Below are 17,928 nucleotides of genomic sequence, written 5' to 3'. Positions count from 1 at the left end.
CAGTATGCCATCCACCTGTGACATAAACTTAAGCAATCTGCTGCATGATGCCTGCTTTTCTTCAGTAAAGGCTCAGTTGAGGCTTCCACCTGCTCATCCATGTACAAAACACATTTGAACAACAACACCAATTCAACAAAACATGTGTTGCAGACCTGTGTGTGCGACCGCGTTCAGCTGAGCGGGCGGACCTCGTGGCATTGTTACGCTGCTCCTTTTCTCCCCAGTGCTGGACTGGCTGGAGTTGGCTGAGTCGTAGTTGGACAGGGAGCTGGATGGTGAACTGATTTCAAAGTGTGCTGTCTGACTGACGGGGTGCATGGTGGTGTTGGGGGACGAGAGGCCCGAGTCCGGCTGCTTGTACTCGAGGTCCATTGACGGGTCCCGAGACAAAACACGGTGCTCCACACTCTGTTAGAGGATGCAATTCATTAATACAAATATAGAAAACATTCTATCGTTTTGTGTGTTGAACTGCCCAAGATGTGGATATCATTTCCACTGTAGTTAAAAAAACAAAACCATTAATCTATGAATTCAGTCTTAAGTAATTACTTATTATTAGAATATGTCTGGTTAATTTGATTTGGATGTCAAAGGATAGAGTGTCATTACACACACGACTGATACTGGAATTAGTTAATATGAATTACCAAGAGCACATCAGTTCCACTACCTCCCAGTCCCTGATGACTTGCTTGGGGAGAACATCGTTACAATTTTAATTACTGCACACTAATGAAACATCTCACAGCTGATCAAAAAGACTCTGGAGTCCTCTGCTTTTCCCACAGTGCAGGACTCTGCTGAATGTCCCTAATGGGAAGAATACAAGAGGGGGGGGGATATGTTTCCCACACACCACAGAGTTCAGAGTGGTGGAGTCATTATTCCTCTGGCCACTTGGGGATATCACTGGGTGGAAGCTGTGGAGTCCACTGTATATCAAGTGCTAATAGATCTGTCAATTAGCAGAGAAATACTGATGTCAGTCAAGGGACATGTTGGGTCAGCTACAGCTGTTTTTTTTTTTTTTTTTTTTGCTGCAATGTGCCGTCTTGTGTTTTCCAAGGTTGCAGTTTGGCTCTGGGAGACCACCTTAGTAAGAATTTATAAAAATGTATAATCAGATGTTTGACTGGTATGATGCAGAATTTGAACTACAAGTCGTAGTCACTATAGCGGACATAACTCATTATAATTTCATGCTGACTGGGCGGTTCACATGCCATGCTCCATGAATGTTCTAAAACAAATGCTGTTATGATTTCTTGTTTTGAGTAGAGTTCCCTTAAGACCAATTAGTGTTTGACAATGCAAAAAACACATCGGTAGGACATATGTCTGAGATATTGTGTAATCATTCGACAAACACTGAAGCAACTACCCCTTAAAATGAGGCCAAGTCTACTTATGACTCCCCTGTCACAGGTCTAGGCCCTAGTCGGTCCCTCCAGGAAGTTGCCATGTTGCGATCCCAGCAATAAAAGCAAACTAAACCAATCATGTGACTTATGCGTGAGCTTGCCATTTTTGTCCAGTTGCCTCAAATTTCAGACAAATGTCCTAAATAAGGTGGGCGCTGGTAGGGTGGGGATCACCAGGAGATCACCTGTAAGTTTCCTACTTGCTGTTGGCTATATTGTGTGTGATTTCCAGTAAATATCACAATATAAAATGGGTGTATTACTGTTTGTCAGAGACATTAAGTACTAAATGCTGTTGTTGTTGTTGTTTGTTCAGATGCTGAACAAACAGACCAGTCTGATCAGGCGCACACAGCTGATAGGTACATGGTTTGTTTACATGATGTAATGCTTGATTAACAGTGTTTCTCTCTGGCTGTGGTCTCTGTCATCATATGGTTCTTGATGAATTGTTCCTTGTTCAGCTTGACCGAAAGTGCATTTAGTGTGAGCAATCTTTTTTTCATAATCAAATATTATTTTTCATATTTTAATGTCGTTGCTTTGTTGACAGCCCCAGTGTGTTCTGTGTGTGTGATAAAGAAGTGTTTAGTAATAAAAAGTCAAGAGTTGTCCTGGGCCACCAATTGGGTTCTCAGCCACTCACCTAAAGGCTTGCAGTGGGTTGGAAAAAGGAAGTAGCACATGATTATATTGATATTTATTAGATATAAAAGGAACATCCAACGATTTAATCAAGATAGACTGAGCAACACCTGCTTTTTTCCTTCTTAGTCTCTTACCATGTTCTCCACAGTGCGCAGGTACTTGGCACACTGGGAGTGGCCATTGTATTCAGCAAGGTCTGCTGCTGTGAAACCGTCCTGGTCCTTGATGCCCAGGTCCACCCCATTGACCACAAGGATCTGACAGCACTGGAGAGAGACAGAGACAGTGGTAGAAGTCAGATATGAATAAATCTAATATACACAAAACCTGGTAGATGATTAGTTATGCACAAAGCGTGTAAAAAGTTGATAATACTGGCTGAATAATTGTATTACTCGGGTGTAGACTACAGTGTTTAGTTTTTGCTCATTTACACTACAGTACAACAGAAAATAATATATTTGTACATTATAAAACAGATGCATACTTAATTAATTTGTTAAATCATATTCACATGTACATAGATGAGTAGATACTAAGACCCTCACCAGGATTATGACCTGATTAGTCACTGACCATCTTAATTCAATGACGGACAGTCTTGCTCATTTATTACTGCATAGGTAACAGAAATGAAATATCCTTCCTAAAAGCAGATACTGGGGCAAACCATCATCATCTTTAATATAAATCTTTCTGGTAAACCAAATCAACCAAACATCTGTTTTGAAACCCTCCTGTCAAGATGGAAACCAGACTCTGAGTGACAAAGCTGTGTTGCCACATTGACTTGTTTTCCATAGCTTGACATTGACTTGTTTTCCAATGATCTCTCCCTTCCCAAACTTGGGCCAGCACCATGTAAGTCAGCATCGGGGTCTGTTTCATTGGAGTTCCCTTTCTAACTCTTCTTATGCAGTGCGAATATCAGACGAAACACACAATTTTCTCTCCAAACACATGGAGCTTGTGCTGAAACAGCCCACTGACCAGAATTGGACACAACAAAACATTAGTCAAAGTAGAAGGTGAGAGTGGTGGTAAAACCATAAAATAGAGGCAATTTATTCAAAACACATGGCTAATTTTGAAAACAACCAATAACCATAATGCTCCTAGCTAACTTATATGAATATTGTTTTTTCATATAGTTGTGCTTCTAAATCTTCTCTGCTATTGCTCAGATTAGGAAGGCCATCATTCTGCATAAAGTCACTTACTAAAAATGTATACACCAAGTCTCATTTCACGTTCAGAAGATGTTTACATTCTAATAGCATGCCATATGTTTCACTGATATCAAAGTCAAAAGGAAGAGCTTTATTTCCCCGTATTCTATTTCACTTTTAATTTCAGTCCAGCTGAGGTCTACTGAGGTCAAAAATCACAAATCACCTCCAGTTCGCCATTCTCGGCAGCGTCGTGAAGCGGGGTTCCTCCCCAGTTGTCGTTGACGATCTCTCCGCCGTGCAGCAGCAGCCAGCTGAGCACCTTTGCATGGCCACGACTGGCTGCAAAGTGCATGCACGTGGCCCCGTCACTATCCCTGTCTGTCAGGCTGATCTCTGTGAAACTCATCTAAAGGAGGGAGGATGACAAATATCAACATGGCCTTGACATTCAAATTCTAGAAAACCTGGTCACGATGCAACTAAGTTCTATTTGTGCTAACATAGTCATTTGAATATGAGATACGTAGCAGACTTGGGGAGTTATATATTTATAACGCTATTAAATATAACTATTTAATACTTAAGCAAATTAATAATGAATCTGCATGATCATGGTCTTGGGAGTACATTATTAAATTGAATCAGATTTGTTTAAAAAAATGAATACAAATATAAACCAATTAAGTATGGGATGTGCATCGAGGAATAGGTCAATGTACTCTTGTTTGTTAGTGTCCGAACATCCCAACATACCAGCCAGACGATGACGGTGCTGTGGCCCATCTGGGCAGCAGCATGCAGAGGTGTCATCCCGTCATTGGCTCTGATGCTCGCATCTGCCCCACAATCCTTAACCAGGTATTGGACGACCTCCAGGTGACCCTCTTGGCAGGCCAAGTAGAGCGGTGTGGCACCATTCTTAGTTTGGGAATTGACAACACTGGGGGAAATTAAACAAGGAAGTAAATTAAGAAACACACGGAAACCTAATACAATTAAAGTTGTTTGTCACAGCCTGTCCTTCCTTCATCCCTGAAACCTAAGTTCTGACAAAAAGAACAGTTACTTGTTCATCTATTACCAACATACAATTTTCTTTTCAGTTCAAATAAACTAAAGAGAGCTCGGGTTTCAAATGCAACATTTGAATAGAATGCAAAAACATAGAGCCTGTGAAAAAACAAAACAAAACACTGTTGTTGTTGTCTTAGGTCAATTAATTTAATTCCTTATTGTAATTTTAATGGGAAGAAAGTTAAATTCTCCTGAGACTGGAAAAAATGTGATAATGTAAAAGAGGGATTTCAGTCAGGAAACTACCAAGTTCGTGGGGTGGTTACTTAGCAGGCAATAAGCCAGGTGGCTGCCTGTGATCGGCCCATTACCAGATTGCTCATTATTCAGCAATTCCTGGTTGATCTTGGTGGTAAACCAAAACGTGAGGATTTATTAATAATGGGAATTCAGGAAATTATAATGCATTTTGTGGAGCATTCTTGTGGCTTTAACTTTTCATTTCCCCCAAGCCGATAGCAGCTCAGCCCAGAAAAGACGTCCAAGTTAAAGTATGGTGAGTCTTTTAAAATAAAGACTACAACCTTTATTTAAATTTGATGTTACTATTCTCAACATTCAACTGGTTCTTCGTGATTGGCTGGGAAGATTTCTTGGCAAAAGCACTGTACTCTGATCAATTCATTTCCATCCACTCATAATGATCCCATAAACAAATTGACACTGCAATCAAATAATTGTTTATAGTCCTCCAGCTGTTTGAAGCCAGACATGCGTCCGAAAGGTTGGATGTGTCACTGTAGATTGAATGCAACAGGTAAGTGACAGGAAAACATCCCTTTGTCAGTGTCAGCCGTCGGCTATTTTGAGAGCAGACAGCAGTCACACTGAGCCAAATCCTGCTCTCCTATTTCCAAAGTCCCTAAGTCCCGCCTCTCTGACAAAAGCCAATCCTGTGCCCGTATCCCTCCTTGTCCCAGATCTTTTCAGTCACAGTGGGGGTCAGTGAGTGAATGAGCGCTTCCCCACTAAATCCCATAAGGGTGTGCTTTATTTGGACACTGACAAATGAGCAATGAATCTCCTAAGAGGGTTATCACTCCACTGGCTTTGCCCGACTTAAAGCCACCCTGGGTTGGCCTTGTCATTGCTTTCCTACGGGGGTGGGGAGAGCAGTCACTACCTGTGGTGAAATTGTAACAAATTGCTGCAGTCAAATTTTTTAAACTTTGACCTCAGTCGCTGACAAATGACAAAATGGCTGAATGTGCTGTTGTGACAAATCTCCTGGAGGCAGCTTCACAAAGGCTTGCCAGTAGACAGACTGAGTAGGTGAGGAGGAGCAGAGAAGATGAGAGACGGGGCTTAAGTGGACTGATGGATCTTGTAGACACTAACGTTACCCTGCCAAACTTTCTCTCCAAAAGACGTGGCTCAAGGCCAAAAATGTGTTAACTTAAAGGAGTCATCACCTGGTTTTATACGTATCCAGCCCCCCTTGGATCGCTTTGGATCAATTCGTAAAACTTATTAGAAAAAAAAAAAAAAATTTTAATCAAACATTGAGCTTGTTCTGACCCTTTTTCGTACCGCGATTTTATCACGCGAGATTACGCGCGAGGTTTTGACTGGTCCGGATGTGCATTGTATAATATGTAATGAGGCGCGCGTTGATTCGCCGCAGGAAGGACAGAGCCGGGGGGGCTTGCCTGCATGCAGACTCCAAAACATAATGGCGGCGCTTCGGCGATTTCAGGTAGCGGACGGGGCGGGGTTGGGTGGTGAAAGAGGGGTGGGCTTATGCAAGTAGCCGCCACGGTGACGTCACCGAAGGCGCAGAATCAAAATCTCGTGCTTTAGGAATGCACACCCTTGTGTGCTATTCCTGTTCGGAAAAAGAGCAGAAGCGAAAAAACGGCGCCACTTTCAAACTCCAGCCTTTCAGGCAAGTTTCAACTGAGGTCAAACACAGATATGCATGTTTTAACAAGAGAAATTGCGATTTCCGGGTGATGACTCCTTTAAGACCCTGCATTCAAATAATGTGTCAAACATCAACATGCAAGATTGTTATTATGATCAATCAGAGTCTAAAAAAACATACACATTCTTTCAATAAGATCTTTAGTGCTGTCCGAAATGTGTTTAAAGCTCAGACTTGTGTTTCAGGAAAAATAGACTATATAATGAAGAAGCACACTTTAAATATTTAAAAATAATGCAAGGAAATCTATGGTTCTGTCATCAGGAAGTGGACCAATGGGTTAATTATTGACAAGTGTAACCAAAGTGGGCCCAAGTTCACCTGCTCACTTAGGCCTGTATGGCAACAAAGTATTAATCTAACCACAATTATGACAATGTTGAGTGTATTTGAGTTAAAACGGATTCAAAGAAAGCACATGCTGCCTTTGTTACAACTCTCTCAGGTGAGGAAGCTTGAACAATCCACTGAAGCGCTTTTGGTGGAACTGGTGTGGATTTCTAAGAGCTCAGAAAGAGGTTAGCCTTGTATGACGACGGAGCTAGCAAGTGACACAAGGGTCACTTCCTCGTTAGTCACTTTGTTACTCGGAGGAGAAAAAAATACACTTCAGCACAAAGTAGCAGACATTTGATCTATTTCCAATGCGGCTACTATATGTAATTTACCCCAGTAATTGTCCGCTCCCTTACCCCCATGTATGCGGTAACAAAGAGCAAAGTTATCTTCATTACTGGCAGAGTAATTGGTGTCACACAAATCGCCTTCTTGCCTGATGGAGGCTCGTAAGCTTCTCTGTGGTTTTTCCTGTCTAAATAATGAAGAATGTTGTGGTGAATTTGTTTGTTAAGCTTTGTGAGCTGATTGTACATTTCTATTCAATTCTAGTCAATTTGATACTCAGATTACATAATATGCAGCTCTCGTCCATATCTTCTTTTACAAGCTACAACTGTAGACAGAGCCCAAAAAACACACAAAGACAACACAATTAAATCACAGGCAACCAACATGTTGGGACACACGGAGACGTTTGATATGGTCTTATGTGAGCAGAACACTTGCCGCATGCCGATGCAACACATAATCATAGCTAAATCAAACGGCCTTGTGTTCAGCTTGATACCCATGCAGATCGCAGGTTTATGTAGTGAGTTTTTAAACCTTTGGAGGAGCATGTAATACTTGACTTTAAGAATTGCATGTCTAAGGTTTTAACTTGGTAACAATAATCTTACAAAGTGTACAGTTGTAGTACTGTGGGCCTGCTGCCCGAAAGCATCCTAAAATGGCAAGTTACATTGCATTTAATCAGTTTAAACCTTTTGTTGTAAAAGAGAACAGAGTTTGTTTGTCTTGTACCAAGAAGTTAAGAAGATTAGTGCTGAAGGAAAAAACTGCAGAGTTGGCTGAGTGGAACAACTCTTTTCACCTATTTACCCCTTACTCTCCATGTGTAAATTTAATGCGGAGCACCACCTGACTTAAAAACAGACTCATTGCTGGAAAGAGCACTATTTTAACCTGTTTGTTAACTGGATGCACAGAAAGCATCAGGCTCACGTAGAATTTCTTCCAACCTGACCAACAAAAATGACCTTCATTCATCATCTTAGAAAACACTTAGTGTTATCAGCTATCTTAATCACTTTATGTTGTATTTAAACCTCTCCTTGCTACTACAACAGATGCTTGGATACAGGATGAACTGCCTCATTTTGGAACAAAATGGAACAATATTTTCTTTGAAGGTGAAATGAATGCTAGTATAAATACAATGTATGCTGGACTGTATGATCCACTTGAGTTAAACAGTACATACTTCAGCAACTGTAAACAACAGTGAGAAAAGGCTCAATAAGAAATGAGAAGATTTTGTATCTTGATTGTGTGTCCAACTAAAATATATATATATAGCTAACTACCTAGAATGTCCTAATGCAGAGGTCTCCCCTTCTCAACATATTGGTCTTAATCTTCAAACCAGACCCCCAGCCTTCAGAAGTCTATATTGGTCAAAGCTCAGGTGGGAGTATACGGTCTTGAAATAGAGGGTACAGGTATGAGGCTGAAATAGAACTTAAAACCATTGGTTTAGTGTAACGCTGTAAAAGACTGTAGTTGGTGTTTACTGTTTACCACACAGTGGTGGGTGTACTATTACCTCTGTGCAGCGATATTCTCATCATGCTCTACCATCAATGGGCTGCTAGTTACTAAAGTGATGATGTAACCAAGGGGGTCATGTTGTCCTTGTGATTTTTCAAGCAGAACAAACTGAGCCATCCAATTACCTCTTACAACTCTCTGATACAAATGTGCAGCCTGTAATAAACCCTGAAATAAGAATGCTATCTCTGTTTTGCAAAGTTAAATTCTGAACAATGCCCGAGGCTAGAAAGCAGCCCCGTCTATTCAAACAGATTTGTTTTCCTCATTATCTTATCACCAGTTGGCGCTACCATGTGTCGCCGTGGAGATGAAAACAGAGACAGTAAACAGTAACCGTGCGAGTGGCGGTGGAGAAGAGTGAATGGGGACCAGCTATCAGGGAGCTACCATGTCCCTGGGGCTCATTAAATTTTCAGCAACTATGCACCTGTCTGGGGTGCAACCACACATTATTGGAGGCACAGAGGTTAGTGCCTGGACAAGCTGCTCGTCCTGCTCGGGTTATCAAAGTCAAAGCGATTCAAGAGACAAGGGTGCTTAGCTTAGAGACTAAGTCGTAAATTACATTTATATTTCTTTATGGCATCAGTTAGTGGTCATTGTTGGTGGATGAAGCCAACATCAGAGAGAACATCCATTTGCTCTACAGTTATCTCCATATTTTCCATTTTTATTATTTTATAACCAGACATATGTTGCTATCAATAATGCTAAACTGAAAAACAAACCAAACAAGGCCAACAGTCTTGCCTAATAAACGTCGTCCACAGAGACCTGTTTGTGTACTGAATTCACTTTAATATCACTAAAATAAACAGGTTTCAGTTTAAAAGCATTAATATATTACCACCCGTGTAGGGAGGAATCAACCGCCATTCCACTGCGACGCCACTGACCCAGTCACTAGACCCTATACCTGTTCACTTCCTGTAAGTGTCAGTTATATTTAGCCATCAAACATAAATCTAAAATATTAATATGAAATATCCTCATTGGTGGCTCAGTGGTGTGTACTGTTTGAGGTGGGTTTTTTTTTTTCATTTTCTACTTTCACAGGATAACAAACATAACATTAAACAGCATTGAGGGGCTTTTTCAATAATACGTGCCGTAGTTTTCTAATTTCCTGCAAACAAGCTTTTGCTGACTAGGAAGAGACTGTGATGTTGGTTTGTGCTCAGTGCTGCTTTCCAGAAAAGACAATGCCTCACCACCAGTGTCCGTCTAGTTGTCATGGTCTGCTATCTCTACAGGACACTGGTGGGTCTGACGCTGAGTTGATACGGGATGATATTCATCAAGGGCTAATCACAAACACACACGCAAACACTTTGCAAACAGCAACAACTACTCAATCGATAGAAAAATCATCTGCAACTATTTTAATAAACAAACATATTTTGTTTGTTTTGCATTAGAATAATTTTAACATCTTTGGACTGTTCTTGTAAAAGCAAGACGCCTAATGACATCACATTGTGTTTCAGGATAATGAATTGGGCATTTTTCATTTTTCTGATGTTCTATAATATAATTATAGTGTAATTAATTCATCGAGAAAATACTTGGCAACCTTAGAGTGGACCTAATATTGCAACAGTCATATTGGCAACTAAATATTTGATCACAGACATTTACTTGCTTGTTGACATGGTTCTCATACACTTGATGTATGTTAACGTTATGGAAATCATGCTAAAGTGCTAGCAGTCTGAAATCAGTAGGAGGAAACTGACTCCAGCCTACAAAAATAACAGCCACCATAAAGCCTACCATGTATGTATATAATAAAAATACCTACGTTTATATTGATTTGGAATGTTTATGCTAACTTGTATCCAAACTCATCTGTTGAACAGTTGAAATGAATCTTCTCTTAGATTTATCAGCTGAGAAACAACCTCATATTTTCATTCAAATTTACATTACTTACATCAAAATATCTTTGAATAGGTGGGACTACTAAACAAAGAGGATGGGAATCAAAGAGGATGTTGATTGGAAGTAACTTCTAGAATTTTTTTTAGCACTGATTAGAATGCTATCCATAAGGAAGGTACAATATGTTGTTCCTTTTTATTAATAAATATAACACTTGATCTATTTAGATGACATCTTGTAGTACTTTATGTAAATGACACCTAGCCTTGCATTCCCTGCTCAAAACATCCTTCAATCCAAGTTACCAAATGAAATCCTCTTTCAACAACAGGGAAAAGAAACAATCAATTTATAAACCACACTGCCAGGTCAGATTTTGAACACATATAACAAAGCTCAAAGACAAAAGCATGTGGCTCTTACTTTGGGCTGTGCCCCAGTAACAGTCGGAGAGAGGGCAGGTCTCCCTTGGCAGCAGCATAGTGAACCGGTACGGCGCCTGTATCGGTGGAGGACCCCGGGTCCAAATCACCACTCTTGAGTAGCCAATCGGTGATCTCATGGTGACTGAAGCGGGACGCAAGGTGGAGAATGGTGGCACCAGAACTGTCTCGGTCCTGTCAATCATACAAAAGAGGAATAGTGATGAAATATTTATTCTGAAGTTGTGACATTTAAAAAAAATCCATTTAAAGGTAATGATAAAAAGGATATCCGATATTTACAAACTCAAAGGAGTACTTGATTATTAACATGCATACCTTGAAACTAGCACTGAGACCATATTCTTGTGAAATTAGCAGCATGTATGAGAGATTAATGCTGCTCCATCACAGTCCAGTTTAGGGATGAATAGAAATTATGGATTTATTACTACTGTATTTGTTGCAGCTATATTTTAGTGTTCACTGTTGAAATGAGCAGAAAGGGAATTGAATCAAAGAAGAACTCTCTTTGCTGTGCGATGAACAGGCCATATTAACTATTAGGTTTTTGTGTGTTTATATAAAGTAAGTTTGAATGATTCTGCTGACTGATTTACTTCAAACTTCAAAGCGTTGCATGCTGTGATTTAGTAGGGGACATTTTTGAGTGAGGAAATAAGTCCTTGCTCACATATAAACGCTTACCTTCGTTCCTGAAAACGCATAGACTGACGATTGCAATCAAACTCACAGTTTAATCGGCTGAGCCAGAAAAGACACACTGTAATATACTTTTATGCTTTGTGTCAAGAGATATACCAATAGCTAACATGGAAATTAGAAATGTCTATTTGCATACTCTATGATGCGTAGGCTATTAATACTTGAGTCAACAAAGAAGGCAGTGGAGTGCCTCAGATGAACATCATGAATGTCCGATAAAATCAGGATCAGAGTGCAGTAATACAAAGCAAAAGACACGGTAGGAAAAGTGAAAGCTGACGTTGATGATAACCCATCAGGTAGATTGTATTGCCGGTGGTAATTGATAGGTTTCACTTAATGTCAGCCAAGTATCTTATCGGTTAGTTGGTGGCGCGGGGCATTTCTTTGGCACTCATTCAGGCAGCGGAAGGAATGGAGACGGCAAATAGACGATAGAGCTCTTATTACTGTGATGATGATTGACTCTGGTTTTGGTACTTCTGTTTGTGTTGTGATGGTCTCGAGAAATACGGGTCAGCTCGGTGCTTTAGTAATCAGCACTGTCACCTCAGACTAAGAGGGTCTTGGTCCCTTGCCACTCATCTAAAGCATGCTAGGATACCTTGCAGGATGCCCTGCGTATAAGTAAATGTCGATAGAATTACAGGGCACACCATAACTGCTAAGCTATGCCAAAGTACAACTACAGCTTTTACTTAAGACTCCTTCAAAAGGCCTACTGCATTTCTTCCCTGATGTAAAAGTACTTTGAGGTAAATAAAAGCTTATACTCCTTATCAAACACCTCACCCACTCTCATATCAAACTACACTGTCATTAAGTATTTTTATATGTGCCCTGCGTGCGTTACTGTATGTGATGTCTACAGGATATTAGCTTTGCAAATCCAGTTTTGCATACTTCATTATTAGCATGCAGGAACATGAGGCAGTGCAGCACAGTGGGATTTAATCTGAACAAAAGACCAATGATTTCATTACTTTCTGTTTCTCAGAGTGTTTGCATATTCTGACGTTTAACACGGACATACTCTTGCGTGCGTTTTCAGCCGCACTCATGGTTAGGTCACCATGTTTGTTGTCTCTTAATGTCTTGATGCTAAATCTGTTATTGGTGGGTTTTTTTGGTTATCAACAAACTGACATCAGATCACCACTCAAGATGAAGGAATCATGATGATGCAGAACATTTAACACGGATTTAAGCCATATTTATTGGCATTGTGGTCAACGGACCAATTGTGGAAGTGCCTGTTTGAACAGCAACACAAAGTCAACCAGTGAAAGAATTTGTGTAGAAGTGTAGAATTTAGTCACTCAACATAATCCTCAGTTATATTCTCTCTGGGTTTGCTTTATGAAAAAACGCAGATGTGTCACCTTGAGGAGCTGCTATACCTTTTGCATTTCATCAGTGTGGATAGTGTCTCATGATGGTCTAAATATTGTTTTCGAGGTGTTTTTATGTTATTAATTTCCCAGTGCAAAGTCTGTTAAGTTTTAGGCGTGAATAGTTAGTGAGGTGAAAGAGGTTGGCCTGGCTGTCATCTCTTAGCTGTGTACCTGACCAAGGAGAAGAAACAATCAGGCTACTTTCTGCCACACTTCATCCTGTATAACTACAGCTCAAGTCGCTCACCTCTGGCCGACATCCACCCTGGGTCAGCAGCCACTGCAAGCAGGACAGGTTACCGGTGGCTGCTGCGTCATGGGCCGGACTTGCCCCGTTATTAGCCAGGCAGTTCGCCGGCAGCCCTGCCTCCTCCACCAGGAAACGCAGGCAGGTGAGTTTCCCGGCCCGGGCTGCGTGGTGGACCGGCGACGCTCCCAGCACGTCCTTGACGTCGCAGGTGAGCGCGTTTTGCGCCAGTTGCACCTTGAGAGCCTGCACGTCGCCTTGCCTCGCGGCGAGCAGCGTCCTGTCGCCTTCCACCACCATCGCGGCTGCTGCTGCAGATTGGACCACTTCTTCCGTTGGTTGCATGCGTTGAGCCCGATCACTTCACCGTGCTGACGGCGCCAGCATTGTATTTACGAAGCCTCAGATCATCTCAGTCACCCGGTTCCTTTAGTTGCAAAACTCAGACGGCGCTGCACATCCTCCCCCAGCAAAACGGTCAAAAGCAGGCGCCGGTGCCGTTCACACGCATGTTGCTGTGCGATCTCTTCTTACATGTTGGAATAAAACTCAGTCCCTCATTCTTTATCCGGGCGATAAACCGACCTGCTGTCTGTGCTGTGCCCGCCTCTTCCCTCTGACGCCCGCAGGATGCGCAACACCTGTTGCGCCAGTTGGGTGTAGCTGGTTGTTTTAATTTGTTTGTGCGTCCTGTTTGCGGACGTGTGTGCTGCGATGCGCCTCGGAGGATATTCCGCAGTGTTTTGCTCCTATAGCAGATGGCGACATGGGACTCAGCGCCTGTTAAATAATCCATCAGGGGGAGGATCGCTGAGCCGGTTACAGGTTGTTGCTTTCTGGAAATCGGCTCAGAAGTTAAAGGGGCAGTACGAAGAGGCTACTTTAAACTCGGAGCACAGAGACGGTCCACTGTGATGCTGGCTGTCAGTCATATAGACCCAATCCGGGGATACATAGCTCCTATTCAGATATGGACTTTTTGATCATTTGCCCAGTCTTGTTACATGCGGCTCCGCCTGCATTAATTTTACATATAGTGAAATCTGCACCACTGAACACCCAAGGTCTTGTACACGGTAGAGGTCCATCTGCTGGCCTTTATGTGTGTTGCCTTTATGACTGTTTAGTGGGGGGTTGAAGTTCAGCTGTTGTGGAGCTATTACGGTTTGATCAAGACAATGCTCCTCGTATTTAGATATCTTAACGTATTTTTAATTTTATTAGTGTAGCTAGATCCTGTATAATACGCCATGTTTTTTTCCCCAGGAGACGTTTAGTGTGCTAAATTAAATTGTTGTAGTCAAAGAGAACCTGTAATCGTATAACTGATCAATCGATGCAATAATGGAACTATAGGTCTGGGAGATTAATAGGGGATAGTGAAGATATATTAATTGTGAGTTGTTGTGATGTGATCAGTGGTCGAAGTAACTAATTAAATTACAAATACTATATAATTTCCAGGTAAAAGCATGAAGGTTACATGAGTATCTCAATTTTAAGTTACCTCTTCCCTAAGAGAAATATTTGTTTTCCCTTTTCTTGAGTATCATTTTTAATGCAGGGAGTAGATGGATGTGGATTTATTTTATCGAGCTTTTATTTTCAAGCATAGATGAATATGACGAGAGATTTCTCTCATCTAGTCAAATAACTCGGTTAAAACGTCTCTGCGCAGCTTTACACACCTTACAGATTTTGATCTTTGCTTTGACTTAGTTGAGTGAAGACAGTAGGCTTGATACGACTCTAGCAAAAACCCATATGAACCTGATGATGAATTGTAATACTTTTAATCACCAAACGGTGGCAGGAACGCTTCATGTTCGCCGAGGTAGAGCTGCACCTGCGAAGGTGTTCAGGTGTCAAGTCGTCAGTTTGTATTGGCTTCTCTAAATCACTAGCAATCTCACATGCGTGGATCCAAAAAGAATAACGAATATTCTTTATAATCTATATATATTTAAATCACGTGTACATTTTGTTTACCAAAACAGTGTAGCCCTTTTCCTGATTTAAGGGGTTGTATTTGTACATTGTGTGGAAGCTATTTAAATCCAAGCCAGTATGTTCTCGTGTTCAGCCTCGTCTCTAAGTATCTTAGACGTGTTTATATATTTTCCCCGAGTGATTTGGAAGCTGACATCATAATAAGAAAACTTACAACCTCACATCAGGTTGCGCACTTTCTGCCTCTGCGCAGTCAGATTAGGTTGATTGATTTCTGCGCTTCAGCGGCTTGTGCCTGATGTGGGTGGGTTTGCTGCGGAGTATGGAGGGGGGGGGGGGGGGTTGGGCGAGTCTCGTGCTCGGCGCGTGCCTCTCCGGTCCATCTGTTGCACTGGTCCAACTGTCATAGACACCACGCGCCGATTTGGAGGAGGAGAGGGGGAATTCCCATGAGTGGTCTACTAATGGGACAATTCCCTAGAGGAAATGGACAATAAGTCCCTAACACGATTTAGGGGGTATTTACTTTCAGGTAACAAAAAAGAGATCTAGCTAGGCCTTTGTTGTAAGGCCTATTTGAAAAAACAACATCCTATTATGCGTCCCATTTATTTATTTATTTATTTATATATATATATATATATATATATATATATATATATATATATATATATATATATATATATATATATATATATATATATATATATATATATATATATATATATATATGATGCATAATAGGCCTTACAACATATATATTAATTCGACCAAATAGGATGCATAATATATATATTTCATAGCCTATGCCTATTTGTCAGCCTTGAAGTACACAGGCAAGAAATTTCGATTTGAATAGTCATAGTGATTTATCACTTAGCGAAGAAAAAAAAACGTTTTAATTTAAAGATAAGACGTGGTTCAAAAAATGTAATATCACAAAATGGTTTGGTATTTGGATAGCTTTTTCTGCTTCTTTTTTTAATGAAATTGGATATTGTTTGGACGTGTGAACCATACTGTTAAAGTATGTTTAATTATTTATTTGCCAGTTTGTTAAATGAGGTCCAGACATAAAACCAAGCACGTGTTTGGTGCAGCTGCAGCCCAGCTCTATAATGAGGGGCTAACCCGGGATTTAATCATGTGTAGGTGATCTGGAGTCGTTTCCCAGGCTTCGTTAAAGACGTTCCCACAACTTCAAGCCGTCACAGACTAAATCCCCATTGAAGTGGAAAGGGCTGCCAACGGTTTTCCTACAAAGCCTGGGAAAGCTGGGATATTTCTTGCACGCGTCAGGCGTGCGACAGTTATTCAAATTGGACTCAACCATTGAGCGTATGGGCCCCCCTCTATTGTATTTGTATGGTCACATCTGCTGCTGCGCGGGAACATTCAAATTAGGACATTTTCGGCTCAAGTTCATGCCGTCCTAACGTAACCCACGGCCCGTGTGCAGCGGTACGTGGCCCCAAAACACTTTGCAAAAGTAATCATGAAGAAAACCCAACAGCGAACAATTCACGACTGTTCTCCTGAATATTAGCGATGAAACTGTCCGAAGCGGACCATATATGTTACAGAGAATAAATTCATTAAAACTTTAGTGGCTGAACCAGAACGATAACCGCTTTATGAGAAGACAGCTGTCGATAATGACCACTAGAACATTTCAGTTGGAGCTTTTGACATGTGAGATTTTAGTCCATGATAATAATAATATTGACGATAATAACACTGCTTTCTTCAAATCTTCCTTTTACCATCTCAGCCGTCACAGTTCTAAAAACGCTCTTTAAACGGCCATAAGTATAATAGCCCTATGCGTGTAGTTACAGCGCAGCTCCTCGCGCTCATCTGCATTGGCCCATCTGGTTGGCGCGTGCCCTGTGTAATGCTCCAGTCGATGATGAACCACAGAGAGAAGCTTGTCTTTATTTATTTTTTTATGTATGAGCTAAAATACTTATAATAGTAAGGAACCCGCAAATGAATACAAGCTGACACCAAACCGTAATGATGACATGAGGTAAAAACATTGTTCATATAAAAAGAGTCCAGACAAAATCCACTTTATTTAGCGACTGAAAGAAGCCCAACACACACAAAGAAAGGAAATTACTTTATTTTTCATTGTCCATCTACCCACCCCCATACTGCATCTTTGAACATTGCCCATAAGATTTATTTTTTGCAGCCTTTTGAATCAAGCTGGAGCTGAGAGTAATAATCAAATGTAACACCTTAAACCTTGTGAATGTTATGCCTACATATTTATAATTTTAGGTCTGTATGTCTTTATATGTATTTTTATTCTATGGACCATCGTTGTGTCCGGAATGAAGATTGATTGATTGATATGGCACTCTAATAACAAATGTAATGCATTTTTAATTTACACTTGAGATGGGTGGTGACATAAAAATTTTAATTGAAATTCAAACTCTTCATGAATGATGGTTATAAAAAAGAATCCACCACTGCAGCTATATTAAAGTCAGCACCATAAGATGCTGACATTAAGCCGACTGCTGTTTATGTGCTGATAAACTGTAACTGTAACTCACTTGGCAGTTTTAAAGCTACAATTCTTTTTTTTACCCCAAACTCTAAAACTAATATTCCTAACAAACATTATGTCTACAAGCCTCTGGTTATTTCAGATATGAGAAATGTAATATTGTATATGTTTGACTTAAATAGGCTGTTTAATGAATACCATTTAACAAGTGCAGCTAATAAGTTTTCCCTTGTTTTTATATGGATCATTTTCATATAAACAATCGAGGCTGAAGTAAACCTCAAAAGTCAAAAGATAGACACATGATAAAACTTTAACTTTTATACCTCCAGTAAAAAATATAGCAATACAAACTTATAGCAGCTAATAG

General features: G+C 40.6%; 1 protein-coding gene across 5 annotated transcripts in view; it reads right to left on the bottom strand.

The window, feature by feature from the left end:
• Positions 1-13,876, bottom strand: part of espn (espin) — a 37,792-nt gene extending 23,916 nt beyond the window's left edge. For 3 of the 5 annotated variants that reach the window (XM_084016458.1, XM_084016457.1, XM_084016459.1), the window contains exons 1-6: positions 13,088-13,876; positions 10,722-10,915; positions 4,001-4,187; positions 3,471-3,653; positions 2,210-2,341; positions 156-411 (exon numbers count right to left, since the gene is read on the bottom strand). In XM_084016458.1, coding sequence (XP_083872584.1) covers positions 156-411; positions 2,210-2,341; positions 3,471-3,653; positions 4,001-4,187; positions 10,722-10,915; positions 13,088-13,432 — 1,297 coding nt within the window. In that variant the 5' untranslated portion in view covers positions 13,433-13,876. The remainder of the gene's footprint in view (positions 1-155; positions 412-2,209; positions 2,342-3,470; positions 3,654-4,000; positions 4,188-10,721; positions 10,916-13,087) is intronic. The other 2 variants (XM_084016461.1, XM_084016460.1) reach the window with 1 other exon arrangement.
• Positions 13,877-17,928: the final 4,052 nt, after the last annotated feature.

Source organism: Eutrigla gurnardus (genome assembly GCF_963514095.1).
Source record: "Eutrigla gurnardus genome assembly, chromosome: 8".
In the NCBI taxonomy this organism is placed as follows: domain Eukaryota; kingdom Metazoa; phylum Chordata; class Actinopteri; order Perciformes; family Triglidae; genus Eutrigla; species Eutrigla gurnardus.
The sequence above is the reverse complement of the archived record's forward strand: the minus strand, read 5'-3'. Positions and strand labels throughout refer to the sequence as shown.